The sequence below is a fragment of the Helicoverpa zea genome, chromosome 3 (genome assembly GCF_022581195.2).
Source record: "Helicoverpa zea isolate HzStark_Cry1AcR chromosome 3, ilHelZeax1.1, whole genome shotgun sequence".
Taxonomy (NCBI): Eukaryota; Metazoa; Arthropoda; class Insecta; order Lepidoptera; family Noctuidae; genus Helicoverpa; species Helicoverpa zea.
Genome location: NC_061454.1, coordinates 8,573,702 through 8,591,293, shown reverse-complemented (window position 1 = coordinate 8,591,293; position 17,592 = coordinate 8,573,702). Strand labels below are relative to the sequence as shown.

The following is a 17,592-nucleotide window of genomic DNA, read 5'->3' as shown; positions in this document are numbered from 1 at the left end:
TGTTTATGGGGTGTAATTTGAATTTGCCACTTACGATTCATGGGAATTCACACTTTCATTGTATGGGTTAAGGTGCCACATTAAAAGTATTGTATCTTCTTAAATATTAAAGGTACTGGAATTAAATTTTTAGTACTCATTGCGCTCAATTACTACTAAATCATACAAAATTTTCAAGAATGTACATCGTATACTTTCTGTGTTCCAACGTGGCTCCTCAGTCCAAATATTTAGATTGAGGAGCCACCTTTGTGTTCATATAACTTTTGAACTATTATACTACAAATTCCAAGATTGAGCCTACAATACTTTTTAACTTACTACTAAATAAGTACAAAATTTCATTAAGATACAAAAACTGGCTCCTCAATCCTGATGGACATAAATTTTTTGCTTATACTTATTGTTGAGTATTGACATCGGATCAGTAGCACAGATTAGGTACTAAATAGTTTCTGCTATCAGTTTTAGTCCTAATCTGCTGTCAGTAGTGTAAGTTTATCGTTAAAATACACGTCGATTTTAGTAAAACAAATATTTACCAGTAGGTAGTATTATACATGAATTTTCACGTTCAATTTTCAATGGAAACAATTGTTTTAAGAAAAACGTTGTTTATGTTGTGGGTAAAAATGGGTCAAGTGTTCATTACTAAAAAATAAAAATAAAATATTTCTCTTATATTAGTGTAGATTGTGTTTTATTGTGCCTATCATGTATCAACTAGCTGTTTTTCCGTAGGTCGTGGGGACTATTGCCCATACCCGGATAAAATATAGCCTATGTTATTTGGGGATCGTAAAGCTTCCCAAAAGTGAGAGAATTTTTCAAATCGGATAGATGTCAGAGGATAGTTAAAGTAATAAATAAATTCTTTATTCACTGGTTTTACAATTTCTAAGGTTTCCAGGTTTTTTAAACACTAAAGAAATACAAGAATGACGAGAAATAAATTGTAAGTGATCTCTGAGTTGTGACCACTAGCACTCAAGCTAAGAGTAAACTTGTGTTATGAGTGCCAGGGCTCTCTCTGAATATCTTGACTTTTTGAATTTATCCAAAAGGAGATGCAGTGTTTATAAGAAAAAAAGGGGGGCGATTAAAGGATTTTCAAGGAAGGAAGGAAGATTTTGAATAAAAAGATATAAATATATTTTTCATATTATTTTATTCATTCTTTTATAATTGTCAGAGTTGTACAACTAATTAATCACAGTTGAAACAAAACATAAGTATATATGTAGGTATTATAATTAATGTCTAAAATAAAAATCAAATCGGTGTTCGTTAGCGAGAATCGCGCTTTAATATTTTGTACTGGGATTGTGTGCTCTGCTGTCTGTGCGCGGGCGCCGATTGCCGTGCTTTACATTACCCACCGAGAGAAAACTAGCATTCATACTGAATCGGAACTAGTAGTCAACGTTCAGAACAAAACGTCGACTTCTAAATTCCGATTTGGGGCTGTAAACACAGGCTGTAGTGGTCTATCGATATCGATAGCAGTAGTAACATGACGACACTACAGCCTGCAGTGACAGTCGTGTCGATAAATGCTCAATGCGAAGAACAAGAACACAGTGGAGTAGACGCGAGAGACTGCGCAGAGCTTGAGGACAACAGAACCGAGCGTGTGCTTGCGCAACACTAGCGGACAAACAAAACGTTGCGTTATAAAATAGTTCAAAAACTTACAATATACCGTTGTATAAGACAGAAATATAAAATCGGACCCAAATCGCTATCGTAATTCGTCTATATGTATGATACTGGCAGTGTAATGATATCAATGAAACAATAATAACTATGACATCCTACTTACATGAATAGTAATTAACGAGAATTGCTTTAATATTTGATGTAGGTACTTGAATATTAATTATTTGTCTTTAGTGCAAACTAGAGGGTGAACTTACATTAGGTAAGTTATTAGAAGTCTATTTAAACCGAGTCTACAAATCTTAGGCTCCAAACACATAATAAAATCAGTCATTTTAACATAATTCAGTATTATTCTAAAATTTACACTGATTATAACTCGATGTCGAAGTGAGACAGTTTCTAAAACCATTTTATTATTATTATATTTTACTATAAATTCTTAAAAATTAATTTATAAATTAATGACTTCTACAGGTTTCAACAACTATCTCACATCAAGATCGATGGAAATAGTATTCTAGCACAACACTCTTAATAAGTTATTGATATTTTCCTAGGTGCGACTAAATTTATATGTAATCATACGAATAAATAAAGTGCAAACACTTAACTCTACCGTCATTAGCTGCATCAATAATGCTAAGAAATTGGCACAGTCCCACTCATAACCGCGCGCGCCGCAGAAGTGCCGCGCGGAGCCGCACGGGACGCACGGAGCCGCACGGCAGCGGCACGGCGCGCGCTCAGCCACGCTCGACGAATGTCGCTCGCACGCACGCACACACATCCCTACAGCTCTCACACACTCATAAATACACGCTCTCACGCTCACACGCAAACGAAAACTCCCGCGACCATGACTACTATTAGTTACCTAACGTTACGAGTAGACCGTAGTCGTTTCCAAATACTATTTAACTAGCACTACACGGAGACATTAGGAGAGGAACACCGGTTACTGTACAGTTCGCTTACACGTTAAAGTTAAATTAATAGTTTCACGTTTAATTAAAATCGGGGGTAGTTGTTTCTAGAGTGTTATTGTATTTACAACCCCATTGTTTAAACTTCACATAATATCGAATGAGCATTATGTTTCACGACGCCCGAGTGGACCACCTCAAGTATTATGTTATCTACCATTATTAAAATATAACATATTCTTTTATTCTATAATGATTTCTGCGGGAGGGCCGCTATATTATGTGATATCACGTAAAGCTGTGGACTTACAAAATACTCGTATAAATTATTCACATTTATAGCACACTATCTACAAACACCCACTGTTCAGATTCACGTCCGGCCCTGCCGCAGAAATATATTTATCTCCGTAACTTCCAATAAAATACTGACTCATAATATGGCTAATTCGAATAAAAACTTATATCAAATATTTGGTGAAGATGTAGTTCAAACTTTATAAAAATTACGCAATTAAATAGGTATCTTAAACGATTACTTAAGCTTAACATATCTACCACAATAAATAAAGTCGTATAAAATTGATAAGAGTTACATGTGGCGCGAGCAAGCGCCGCGCGTCCCGACTCGTGCCACCGGCCGGCGCGCAGTGGGCGCGGTGACGGCGCGGTGCCGCCGGGCCGAGACGGCAGCTCGCGCGCTTGTTTATGTACAAAACGAAAGTGGGCGAGTGAGCGAGTGTCGCCCCGAGATAGCAGGGTTACAGAGGCTTAGTGGTACGATTGTGGGAGACAATTGACTAAATTAGCGGCGGGGTGTGCGCGGCGCCTACAGCTGCTCGTCCAGGTCCGGCCCGTACAAGTCGGCCAGCTTGTTGAACCGCGGGCCCCACGCGCCCAGGTAGTCGTACTCGTGCGTCTCGTCGTCGGTACCTGCACACAAGCGCCGCATTAGGATTTCATATGAATAATTTATTCTCACGCGAAGACTGGAGGTGCTTCAATTTTTCGTTTCATACATTGTGAATGATTCCCCGCAAGGCACCGTCATAAATTTTAAAGTGGGATTGGAGGAACTAATTTTACGAGGGGTGGTGATGCATGGGATTGGGAACTCACCGGAAGCGAGCGAGGAGAGCGATCCGGCGGTGCTGCCGCCGCCCTCGTACGCGTAGTTGCGCAGGTCGTCGAATGGCGGCGCGTTGGGGTCGCTGTCGGCGCGCCGCTTGTGCTCCTCGATGAACATGCCCACGTTGGTCTCGCCCGGCAGCGGCACGCCCACGCCCACGCCCGGCGGCACGCCGACGCCCACGCCCATCGGACCCACTCCCAGGCCCAGGCTCATCACGGGATCTAGTTCATACAATGATCGGCATGGAAGAAAGTTCGGTACGAATTTCAAAAGTTTGAGACATTTTTTTGTGATTACATTTTCGAACTCAATACATTATGATAGCTATAAAATTTGTTTTCGTCAGCTTTGCAAAATCGCAAAAGTGTACGATAAAACAGCCATCTCCCTACAGACATTGAGAACAAAATATGGTCCCGGATGTAACGCCATAATCCCTTTATCGCCTCTTACGCCACTCGAGCAAAATGACGGGACGCTTATTTGTAACCATTGCACAATATATTATGCAAATATGATGTATTATGAGTTCATGGAGGGCTCAAAAATAAATCGAGCTTATAGAAATAAAGCTCATAGACTTCTACGAACAAACGGATACAAAAATCATAGGCACTTACATGGCAACTTCGCGGGTGCATGATCAGGTAAGGGTCCGCCGATGGGTATCTGAAGCGGCGTGATGTCGAAGGCTGTCATGTCGTCCTCCCCGCCTCCCTCGTCATCGTAGTTGATGATGTTCTCGCGGACGTCATCATCAGGTCCAGGGTACTTGATGTGCGCCTCCCGGCGTCGGTTGTACACCACGAACACTAACACCAGGACTGGAGACGAGATATAACACATTTTATAGCTTGTCAAAAAGCTGCACTTTCAATCGTTTTTTTATTCAAAGCATGGTACTAAAGTTCTATAATTCACGGCAAAATGAATGACTGGAATTACTAAAAATGCTAGAACACTCAGAATTATGTGCATTTCTCTAGTTTAGTTAGTTTGGGGGTAGAGTGGAGTGAACCACGCGGCCGCTCCACCGCGGTCGCTCGGATAACTCTCATTCCTTTTGTAACCGTATAATTTCTAGTTGCTTCTTTTAAAAACGTGCTTTTTCTAGACGAATAAATTCCAGGGTTTATGTACTATTCAATAAGGTTTTTACAGCTAAAATCAAATATAATTATCTTCTTTCGCTACTCTAGCTGTTAGTAGTAGGTACTTTCCAAAACATAGTACCTACACTCAAAGGAGCGTCTGTTACTTTTAAAATGTTGAAACTTGTAGTTTCGTATTCACAAAATAGCTCAGAATAGTTTTACATATTAAAAATCAAATAAAAAATGAAAATATACGGCCACACACAGACGATGTCTGCAAATATTAAGGCGTTTTTGAAACAAATTACTCTTGAAAATGCAATATTCTTTGATGTGAAGGTATGTTCTTTACAATAAAGTTTTAAGTGTTTTCTGAGCAAGTCCTCACGTCGAGAGTTTGTATGCAAAAGGTAAAACTTTTGCATACAAACTCTCGATTACTTCTTCTTACGATACATGACATGACTTTATAGTGTAAGGTAACTTACATTCATTTGGCGATGTGTGAATATTACCTTTCTATTCCAATACGGCGTCCCCAGTTATTTTTTTGTGAATCTTAGTACAGTTTACATTTAATGCAATGCAATTGAAATGAAGATGCGAAATTTTCAAGGATTCTCGATAGTAGCTACTTGCTACACTCATGGTCGATGCATTTGCATCCCAGTATTTCACTTAATTCCGTTTACACCCACGTGTTATATATCAAACTAGCCGTTTTCCCGCGGTTTCACCCGCGTCCCGTGGTAACTACTGCCCGTACCGGGATAAAATATAGCCTATGTTACTCGTGGATAATGTAGCTTTCGAATGGTGAAAGAATTTTAAAAAAATGTCCAGTAGTTTTTGAGCCTATTCATTACAACCAAACAAACAAACAAAGTTTTCCTCTGTATAATATTAGTATAGATAATGAATAATTGCTTTTACTAAAACAGCGATAGTTTTATAATATTAATGTTAGTAGGCGAAGCGATTTGTAACTCGGATATTGATCACAATGGGCACCGGTTTGGGATTGTTTCAGTTAAATTTCAATTTCCGCGAGATAGGTATTTAATAAAGGAAGGGACCGGAGACGTTAATTTTTGAATTTAATAGATACACCTACATTACACCTAGCTACTTCATATGTAGTTACATATTATATCTACACTTTTATTCCGATGTAAATTATGCTGAGTTTCTGTTCAACATAAATATGATTGAATAGCATGATACTATTTTATGAAATGTTATTTAAAGCTTATGCTGTGTTTACTGTGAATATAACAAATTGATTTAATCGGTTCATGCCAGATTGGATTTGAAATGTTTTATAATTGAAATTGTAAACGTATTAACTATTGCATCGATATTAAAATATTCAAACACAAAGAGAGAAAAAAATACACATGTTGTATAATAAATTAAATTTGCATTTCCATCTAAATAAACAAATGTAAATTGTTTCAAAATTATAATCGTAGTATATTTCAAGTGCTATGATTTATACTGAAATAAGATAAAAAGTTGTTGTGAACATTTGCTACGCGAATGTTGATTAATAGCACAAATGGACACAGGAGCGGTAATGGGCATGCAAGTAAACAAAATGTGGTGCTCACCTAAAAGCATGAACAAACAAACAATGATAGCTATAATGAAATCTCTGGAGGGCGTGATGATGCCGGAGGCGAGCAGCTCGAGCTCGCAGTCGTGGCCGGCGTAGCCGAACGCGCACACACAGTCGTAGCGGCGCGCCGGCTCGCGGTCCACGCACGTGCCGCCGTGCCGGCACGGGTGCGCCGCGCACTCGTCCACGTTGGCGCACGAGCCGCCCGCGCGCACCGACCCCGCGGGGCACCTACGCACCGTGCGCTATAGTACCCTCCGCCGCCGGCGTCGCGCGCACTGAGCCCCGCCCCGTATAGCATGCACTACTGTATAACATTTAGCTAGGAACACGGCTACATATACACATATAATACTATGAGATGATGTGAGTGCGTTAGTGATAGTGCGTCGGGATGATCGTCTAGTGGGACGACTACGTTAGTGCTCACTCATAATAATGAGGAGGCAGACGAGGATCGCCGCGAGCGCGCCCATGCTGAGCTTGAGCGTGCGGCCTTCTTGTACGAGTTCGCAGTTCTCGCCCCAGAACCCTTCGGGGCAGTGGCAGCGGTAGCCAGGCTCGCGGTTCACGCACGAGCCGCCATTGCGGCACGGGAAGTACAGACACTCGTTCTTGTCTACACATCCTTTGCCGTCCGGAGACAATACCAAACCCTCACCGCAACTGAACACCATTCCAATACATACATTAGATAGTTAATAAGCATTAGTACGTAAGATTACATTGCATTACATGTTAGGTACATAACTGAAATACTATTATCGATAAATAAATAGGATATTAGAGTTGTCGTAAATAAATTTTAATATAGATAAATCATATTTTTTGATGGCATATTATATTATTTCAGAAAACCATAGGTTAATTATTTAAATAGTAAGTAAATAAAAATAAAATATAATAATAAGTCGAAACTCAGTGCGCGCTTCAAAATAAATGGTACATAAATAGAACGTAATTAGGGGATTAATTATGTTGTCATAGAAGATTCCAGGAAATTGACTTATCTATTATAATTATGTTTTAATTAAAATCAGGTTAATTTCCTGGAATTTAATCAAGATACAAAAGTAAATGTTACCTTTGTTGAACATTTATAAGTTTTGGATAGAAAAGTCTATTAAAGTTTAGCCTAGGGATCGAACCTAGGTATTCATATTTTTTTAGGATCAATGATTTAAATGTTACAAATAAATTTTAATAACTCACGTGCACTCATATTCATTCCAAAGATCAACGCAGACGAAGGGCTCGGTGCAGTGCACGTTGATGCAGGGGCTGTTCGACGGGCAGTTGCGGTCCAAGTTCCTGGCCATCGTAGCCTGCCCCCACTGCGTACCATTCATCGCCGGCGGTAGCGGCAGGTGCTTGCCTTCTAACCTAATGTCATCTAAACATCCCTTCTGGAAGTCCGCATACACTTCAAAGGTTCTGACCCCTGTATATTCAGCTTTACCACCCGCGTAGACACCTTCTTGCTTGTCTACTAAGAGCCACTGATGGCCTTCGAAGTAGAATGTTTCGTTGTATCTCCTTCCCTCACCGCCATCTATTTCAAGCATCGCAGCACTTCCGTAGCGGCTGACACGGGCAATGTGCCACTGGCCGTCATCGACTGCGACTGAGTTCAGCCAAACATCGCGTTCCTCGGTACGGAGTGAATTTAGATTATATCGGAAGTGTAACCGCGATTCTTTCACTTCAAGGATACCGTACTCCCGATTGTGTTGATCACTCACTCTGAATAGTTCACCATGTGGTTCACGAGTCCTGAATCGCAGTTGGATTTGCGTACTGAATCTATCTGGTTCGAAACTCAGGGCAAATTTCACGTAGCTTTGAGGTCGAAAACTGGTAGGCGTAGTAGGTAAGTTACATGAAGGGCCGGTCCAGCCTGGCTGGCACTGACATCTGGCTTCGGAGAAACTGCCTACGCAGGTGCCATGCTCCCAACATCTCGAAGTAGTGTCTGCTTGATTGCATATCTCGTCTGTTTGAGGACATCCTGCGACTGAATTACGAGATAGTCCTGGATGAGCTAAGTCGTAGAGCTTGCTGTTATGAATTAAGTTCCGTATGCATCCGTCAAATCCTTTGCCGATGGGCATGTATTGCCAGTGATAGTGAGTCGGATCAAAGTGTTCTATGTACAAACCACCAATCTGGAGTGGTGCATTAACATTGAGGTACTCATTGAAAGGCGGTATGGTGCCAGTGGCTTGGCAAGTGGAGTCATCAAACTCTGGTGGCGTACCATCTTCCATTTCTTGAATGTCGGCAGATTTACAGAAGTCAACAATCATCCTGACGTTTTCTGTGTCCCAGAAAATATCAATTCTATGCCATTCACCATCATCTAATGATTTCTTTGTCTTTACTCGTAGCTCTAGAGTGCCAGAACCAAAATCTATTAGTAGTCTAGGATTGCCTCTTTCCAACTCTACAGATATGAAATCAGATACCATAATTTCTTCTGGTTCAGGTGGTACAATCGGACCATTATACAATAACACTCCTTCCGACTTCCTTGTTATGAATTCAAAGCTTAAATGAGAACTATCACACATTTCTAAAGCAGGGTACCAAGCCCAACCTGTGCCTCTGAAGCTTCTAGACGTTTGCTGACATCTTGGTCCCGTGTAGCCAGGAGGACAAGAGCATGTCAAGCCATATTTGCCCTCTATGCATCTACCTCCGTTGTAACATGGAGAGTTACGGCATGTTTCTGCTTGAGTAAAGTTTCGAGCACCACATGTGCACTCAGCAATCACATCCACTCGGACGCCAACGAGCGCAGTTTTATTAGCATTAACCATGTAAGGTAAATTGCTAATATCTAAAACGTTCGTACATGATCCTTCACACATTTGATTTTCATATAAACATTCGTCAATACCAACCATAGTGATATTTATTCCAACAGCCCTTTCTATTTCTTCTCGGTGCATGAGTACAATACCGTTTAATCGAATAGGTTTATAGTAATGCGCTCCATGAGCTGAAAAGCGAATGTCAGTTACTGGTGGGTGTTTCTTCCTGAGTTGAACACTGAAGATATCGATATTTTCACGCTCGGTATTTAATAGGTCAGCCAATTTATCTTTGAAGATGTCCAATTTACTCCTCGAAACACTAAGTGTTTTATAGTTCCACACCCTGATGAAGTCCTCATCTGATATACCTGATATTCGGATTGATCCAGAATTTATTATCGCTTCATGTGATATTTCTTTCACATACACAGTAACATTTGCAGGTACATCTGTTTGTGTATGTTTCCGATCATACACCTTAAACTTCAGATGGTATCTACCTTCTCTTGTCTTGTGTCTCATTTGTATCATTCCGGTTTCTTCATTTAAAGTGAAGTTTGGATGTTCTGAACTTTCCCAGAAGAATTTCTTATCTGGCAGATCCCAATCATCAAGATCATAAACATATACTCGTCCAATTTCTGTATCAGGTGCTTGGCCTTGGTAACTGTACACAAGTATTTCTTTGGAACCGGGTTGCATCTTATTATCATTCACATCACCAATAACAACAGTTAAGGTGCTAGTACCAGTCATGGCAGGATTTCCATGATCTTTGATAATAATAGGAATGAGATATTCTTTCTGTTGTTCTCTGTCGAAGGATCTTAAAGAAGATACAATAGCCATACCATCACCGTTGGCTCCTTTCTGATCTTGTTCAACTTTGAAGGAAGCGCGAATAATGTCATCCGCACCAGGGTCAAGTCTAAACTGGAATGGAGGTCCATTACTTTTTGATCGATCGTCATCATCCGTAGCTAAGATTTCAGCTACTTTTTTCGGTGTTATGTGTTCTGTCAAAACCGGTCTATAATCCTTGAGGAATGTTGGAGCATTGTCATTAATATCTTGAACTATCACCGTTAAGGTAGCTGTCGCAGTTCTTGGTGGTACACCGTCATCAATAGCTAAAATTTTAACTTGGTGTCTGGGAGTATCCTCTCTGTCTAATGAGCGTTGTATGCTTACAGTCCCTTCTTGATTAATCGAAAATTGGCGCTTTCTATCAGATGATCTATCAATAGCGTAGGAAACTTTACTTTTCCCTCCTTGATCTGGATCAGTTGCTTTAAAGGTTTCTAAGCTTTTACCAACTTCAGCGTTTTCATACACTGAAACTTCTATATTAGCTCTTTCAAATTGAGGTTTATTGTCATTTATATCTCTTAGTTTAACAACTACCCAAGAATACGCTACATGATATTTATCGTTGTCATTATCTTCTCCTTTATCATTAACTTGTATCCTAAATCTGAAGCCATTACTTTGTAATTGGTCTTCATAATCTAAAGGCTGTACAATTTTTAACGAACCTGTGCCGTCATTATTTCTAACCATAGTAAACTTATCAGCACCGTATCCACTATTTTCAATAACTTTATATTGAAATTTGTTCGTTTCATCCTCATCATGAACAGTGACTGTCAAGATGGGCATTTCAGGTAAATTAGTTCCATCAGTTTCATCTACCTCCGTAAACCATTCATCTTTCGTGAATTGAGGTGGCATATCGTTAATGTCCTTTACTCTTATAGAGGCCGTACCGGTACCCTTTAACCCCCCTCCATCAGATGCTACTATTTGAATAGAGTAATCTGGCGTCCTCTCACGATCGAGACAGCATACTGCAGTTTTTATTACTCCAGTTTCAGGTTCGATTTCAAATATAGGAGAACCAGTTTCTTCTTCAATAACGTTCTTCTCAATAGAATACCAAAGTTTTGCATTATTACTTTCGGCGGGATCATCATAGTCGATGGCTGTCATCGTCATAACGACCATACCAGCTGTGCCATTTTCTGTGACATTACCGAAATATACGCCTTGAGGGAAAATAGGAGCATTATCATTAATGTCTTTAAGATTGACTTGAACATCTGCGTATCCCACGAGACCTTCACCTCCTTCATCTTGCGCAAACACTGTGAACCTCCATTGCGGCCGTCCATTTGGCTGATCTCGATCCAAAGGCTGTAGACAAATATCATATTTAATAATCTAATTACAATAAAATAAATACATTAAAGAGAAATATTGTAGCAATGTAATTTGAAGATTGCGTCTAATAAGTTGTTGTGTTTATCTTTAGAATATTATCAGCATTTCTGTAATTGATATAATTAACTTAGTACTAGCACAGCAGTAGTACCTTCTTTTTATTATGATTACATAGTCCTATTATATTGTAGACACAACGGCACACATTTGTGATACCTATATAAATGCTGTTAAAAGGGTTTTGTAAATACAGAGATAGTGTTTGCTTGGTGATCTTCAAACAAACCGATCCTAAACTCACAACAAAGTTAAAGTCGCCTTCGCTGTTTGGTGCTGAGGCGGGACCAAAAAAGTATTCCAATTTTCTAAAAAGTAGGTAATTAACATTCAGAGAACATTCGGTTTTTCTCATTTCAGAAATATCTGTGTCCAACTTACGGAGCAAATGGAACGCAATAAATGTGTGATTGCATTGTGCATGCAAAGCGTGCGTCCTCCAGCCGGCCATCGCTGGGTTCGCTACGCCCATTCCGATGGCATCGGCATCAGGTGTACCTTCACTCCATTATAAGAAGAAACCTCTTTGAAAACGACATTTTTATAAGAACGTAATAATATACTTACTTTGAGCACGAAAATTTCTCCCGTTGTACGATTGATGTCGAATTTGCTATTTGCTGGATTGTCAGGATCGATGCCCTGACCGGTGAGGAAATAAACAATGTTTTGTTGTCTATCTTTGTCGCCATCCGTGGCTGTGACCTGTTGGACAGAAATGGAATATGAATTTGTGGGAATTTTGACAAAACAGTAATTGATATTGATAGTATTGATATGATATATTTACGAAATATGAAGATTAAAGTAACTTACCTCCCGAGGTTATGTTAGTCGAAAAAAAACATCAAGGAAAACCAAACAAGCAGTTCGCACACAAAATCAAACCAGTCGGTTATATTGTTAGTAATGTTTGATAGTAATCACCCCCTGCTTTGTGTTGTGTTGTCTGATTTTCGTCATCATATATGTAGTTAAAATATTAAAATTCCTTTTGTCATTTGTTGAGAATTTTACTTAATACTCAAGACATATACAATTTATCAAGAACAATTGGATATTTGAGTTAGAATTAGATGTTGGTAAATATATGGTCCAGAGATTCAATACGTGCTACATCCATATAAGCTAAATCGATGTAGGCAATAAGCCTGTCAGGGCGAAGCTGAATTGGGCAGGTCTTGTCGGTAGCATGTTCCAAGACAGATGGTCTAGAATTGAACATATTAGATGATTGATGAATGTCATTAAACAGGTATAGAGATAACTATTGTATAACATCTAGCATTCATGACCGTAGGGCAAAACTGTGAGCAGCTGAAAATTATTTACCTAGATAAAAAAAATAATAAGCGTAAACGTCAGCTAAGTATGCAGACGTATTTCTATTGAAATTATCTAAGCATTATAACGCTTAGAAATAACAGCGAAAATCTGACCTTTTATTTTGGCTTCTCTTCGCTCGTCTTTTGCCCTTAGGCCTATTGTACCTAAACAAGTATCCCTTTCAAAAGAAGTAATTTTGACCTAATTTACCCGAATAACGATTTCGCAAGTATGAAGACGCAACCAGTTATATTTCTTGATGGCTTACAATTAGTTAGGTCCCCGTTATTAACGGAGAAATAAGCCTCTATTATCAGATCACATTAACAATAATTCCGTTTTTGTGAAATCTTTCCATTGGTCTCCATTACATTGCGAGGTAATATGTTGACTTGTGCCAGTTCTCAGATTTTTCCTTATGATGCCACCATAAAACATCCAAACAACTTTAATCTCAGGCTGAATGTGAATTACTATGTATTTTATAGTAGCGAAGCTGCCACGGAAGTTCTCCAAAGTTTATGAACCCCAACACCCGGATTGTTTGCATCGACTCCCAGCAGCGGAAGCATCGCAAACTTTGTTCTTTTTAAGGACACCGACGAGAAAGCCGAAGGAATTTTATCACTATTTGAGAAGCTCAACGTGAAGTGAAGTGAAATTTACAAGGGAAATATCTCCGATAAACGCGAGAAATAAGCGGCGCCAATGGCAAATAAACATTCATGTATGACGTCATTGAGAGATGTGTATCAAACTCATGACAAGGCTTAACTGTTTATCGAGTATTTAATGGAGAAATTGATCCCTGTAAAATTGGGATACGTAAACTTATGGCAACTGGAATGTCCAATTACGTCAGACTGGCGGGAACGCCTGAAATGAAGAGGGTCGACGTTTGCGTAATTACTCGGATCATTTGCGAATCTCACTCCAATTATAAAAAAAAGGTTGTCACTACAAGCGACTTGGGACGAGGACTTTCTCTTAGAAAACGGTGAATTTTCATGATTGAGTATAAAATCAACCATTTTTTTAAGCTGTTATCATGAATTACATATTACTATAATAGTTGTTGACCCTAAAAATAAATGAAAATGACTCCAGGCCCTTTTGTCGCAGATGATTAATTAAGATAAACCCCTATGTAAATACTCGAATGTCTTGAACTACTAACTACGCGAATGCTAAAATAGGTAATATAATATTATTTGAAACATCAGACAACACAGAGACAAAGTTGAGTAAAAGCAATTTCAAATATTTTGCAAAATATTTTCCTGTTGTTCGTGTTCTCATATGTTATTGACAGGAGTCGAAGAAGTTGCGAACTAGTAAAAGCGTCTTGCACATAATATAGATACCATTTACCATACATGCTACGAAACTACACTCCGGTGAATAATCTCTACTGATTCGTGAGCTTTCACTAAAAGCTCTGTGCTAAGTCTACCTACATTATTACTTACCTTAGGAACCTGTGGATTCAGATTTGGGTTAATGCTAAAGTACACGCATGGAGTTAGCAATTTATGATAAGAGACCCTTGCACCCCCAAAATAAAAAGGAAAAATTATAAAAACATTAAATAATTTAAAAAGCGGACCAAATGTATACGAGAATAACAAATTGTGACTGTTTATATAAGTTAGTATGTAAAGCTGGCATTTTTATCGCTTCATTACAATCGAAACGACCTTTCCTAATGGTTTTCGAAGTGAAGAGAGGTGGATCGCACAAATTACACGCACAGCCTTAACATGATGCGTCGGCAGGTTTTATCTATGAAACGGACTTTTTTATGCTTATGAACCCAACTCTGACACTGAGTAAACCTCAAAAATAAAATCGGTTTAAGTACCGTTTGCTGTTTCTAGCTGAGATCCTTTTAAATTTGCATGTCAATATTTGAAATGTGTTCGTAGCAGCTGCCGGAGAAAGTATTGTATACGACGAAAGAATTTAATGGTATAAAAAGGGAATAGAATGTTTGTTTAGAGTTTAATTTAGGTAACTTGGAAAAGATTCTGAGACAGCTGAAGTAGGTTAGTTGCGTAAGAAACAAATTAGTGTCTGTATAACGACAAAGTGAGCGGGTCCGAGGTCTGGACATCACCCGAAGGAAGGAACTTAAAAGAACAAAAAGAAAACAACAAAAAACCTGTATAAGGGGGTGTGGGAAGGGGCCGGTCTCCTCGAGTGCCTGCGTGACGTAGGCGCTGCGCGTGAACTTGGGCGGCAGGTCGTTGACGTCCAGCACGCGCACCACGACGCGCGTCGAGTTCTCGTTGCGGCCGTCCGACGCCACCAGCGTCAGCTCGTACTGCGACACGCACACATTCACTCACCATGCTCATGCACCGCACTCCCGCGCTCGACCAGGCCCATTGGACCACCTTCCAACTACTGGGAGTAGCCAACCAAACTCATCGAGAAATATTCCTATCAAAATGGTCAGTCAAGTCAATTTTTCATGAAACTTTGTAGCAGTCGTAACGTGTAAATATGTGGTGTTTATGATTTATTACTTTGGTACCTTTCATAAAAGTCCATTTTGTTGCAGATAAGCCGCGTTACAATTCCACAGCCGCAGTTTTAACGGATGCCGCGACTACGTGTAATATATCATATCGATACAGCATGATTTATGTATTGCGCTCTGCTTTTATTAGACCTTGTGCTATATAAATATTTATTTTCGAGTAAATAAAGTCATCAGAGAAAATGTTTCGCCAAAAGCCACCGCGAATTAATCGCAGTGAAGAAGTTAATTTATGCCGCGCGAAGAACTTTGCTTTCGGGTTTCGTGCAATAATTGAAAAGTACAAATTTCAAACGCTCTCTCGGCAACTCGCGCCCAGCTGCCGAACTTCTCGTCATTATCGTTATAAAAATGAGAAAAGTCGACTTGGACCATAAAATTATATTTTAAAAGGGCTTAATTTTCGATGAAGGCGAGTAAATAAATATTAATAACCGCAGAGTGGTTGTTTTAGGAAGGTAACCGCACCGGACGGGGTATTACGCGACTCACTGAGTTTCAGTCGTTGCTGTTCGAAGCTTGAGCGACGTTCGATCGGTGATTTCAATATCTGTCGCGGAACGGATTAAGCGAATTGCCACCGATGCGAATAAGTCGCTTGTGCTGATATTTCACCGTATCAAGGATGTTTACTCAAACACTATATTAAACTTCATGAGTTGAAGTTACGAATAAACAGTTCTGGTTCACACATTCTCACAAAGTTCTACACACTTTTACCTACATATACAGACTAAAACATTAAACATAAATACGAGTAAAGTGAACCAATAAATAACTAACTAGTCTAATGGCAAAGTAAGAACAAACGACAACCATAAAAAAATCTGAAAGAAAAGTTCAATTACTCAACGAGTATTCACCACTTCGTCCTGGAACTGCAGCCCGCCGCAATAAACAAGTTGGATGCATAAAAACAAAACCAAACAGCAAGGACACTAGCAAAAAAAAAACATAACTACTGAGTAAAAATTGTCGCAAATGAAATCCCCATGCCATGCAAGCTAATGATATCTGTAAGGGTCAATCGGGGGATCGAAGCCTCATTCGATTCTCTTTTGAAACAATGGTGGGTTCAATAAAGAATCGAATTCAGCGGTAGTGGGATCGAGTCGGACCTGAAGCACTCGCTTGGGCAGATTGCGGTCGTCTTCCTCCGTGATCTGCGTGCGATAGGTGGGCCGCTCGAACACGGGCGGGTTGTCGTTCACATCCTTTACGTGGATCACCACGGTCGTGTAGTTCTCCTTCAGATTGTCTGACGCAGCCAGCTTCAGCTCGTACTGTTGCCGTTCAATACACATTATTACTTCCAATTTCTATGTTTAAATTATGAATCCTAACGAATTTCCTAATTAATTTAAAAGTTTCCTATTGATAGAATTCTTATCTGCTTAATTATATCCTGTCAACGATAACTGCTTTCAAATGTTGCCATCCTTCTGAATTAAGTCATCGTTTTTTCCATTCGCCGATTTAGGGAAACTCTTTTGACTGCTATAATTACAATTTAACAAGGTAATTTAAAAAGTTTAATAAAAAGTTAGAAAAAAGTAATTTAAAACCAGGGATAATTAACTTTATTTGGGTCTTTGTAATAACGGAATGAAAGAAATATTTCTTAATGAAAATAATTACTTAGACTGAAAACAGTCAGTAATGATTTGACAGCTTCAGTTGTGGTGACAAATTAGAGTAAAACTAATCAGTCAAGTTTTGGCGAAAGTTTTAACGAATAAGCTGGTAACGAATACCTACGGGTGTATATAAATTGTTACCAAAAATTTACCAAGTCCACACTTGGCTTCGAAAATAGAGTGAGCGTGTTTGCGACCCGAGGGAGTTATTGGTGTCATCTGTCAGTGTCGTTCAGTAATTTCCTCACTCGGGAGGGAAATGTTTGTTTCAAAAGTCATCTCACACACTTTATACAACTTGGAGCACTGCATTCATTTGACATCATATTAATTCAGATTTGTCACAAGCGGAAAACACCTTTAATTACTGGAAGCCTAATGTAAGCTGTGAGCTTGGTAAGGGTTATGATTTCGTCTCTATTAACGACTGTTATAATCTAGGCCCAGGTGAGCGCTACGTTCGGTTCGATTAATGCTTACTGTAAAATCCCAGTATGTATCCGTATCGTACCAGCAGTGCCGGAATGGATCAGGCTTACTTATGTACCCCGAGTAATGGATTTAT

The 17,592-nt window shown here is 39.4% G+C and overlaps 1 protein-coding gene across 8 annotated transcripts in view; it reads right to left on the bottom strand.

Annotated features, from left to right (window-relative positions):
- Window positions 1-1,151: 1,151 nt before the first annotated feature.
- LOC124645630 (neural-cadherin) overlaps window positions 1,152-17,592 on the bottom strand; it is a 259,856-nt gene continuing 243,415 nt past the window's right edge. For 4 of the 8 annotated variants that reach the window (XM_047185443.1, XM_047185446.1, XM_047185447.1 and 1 more), the window contains 7 exons: window positions 16,509-16,673; window positions 12,090-12,227; window positions 7,642-11,438; window positions 6,422-6,660; window positions 4,338-4,541; window positions 3,705-3,938; window positions 1,152-3,518 (listed from right to left, as the gene is read on the bottom strand). In XM_047185443.1, coding sequence (XP_047041399.1) covers window positions 3,415-3,518; window positions 3,705-3,938; window positions 4,338-4,541; window positions 6,422-6,660; window positions 7,642-11,438; window positions 12,090-12,227; window positions 16,509-16,673 — 4,881 coding nt within the window. In that variant the 3' untranslated portion in view covers window positions 1,152-3,414. Of the gene's footprint in view, window positions 3,519-3,704; window positions 3,939-4,337; window positions 4,542-6,421; window positions 6,661-6,859; window positions 7,096-7,641; window positions 11,439-12,089; window positions 12,228-15,009; window positions 15,172-16,508; window positions 16,674-17,592 lie in introns of all 8 variants that reach the window. The other 4 variants (XM_047185444.1, XM_047185449.1, XM_047185445.1 and 1 more) reach the window with 3 other exon arrangements.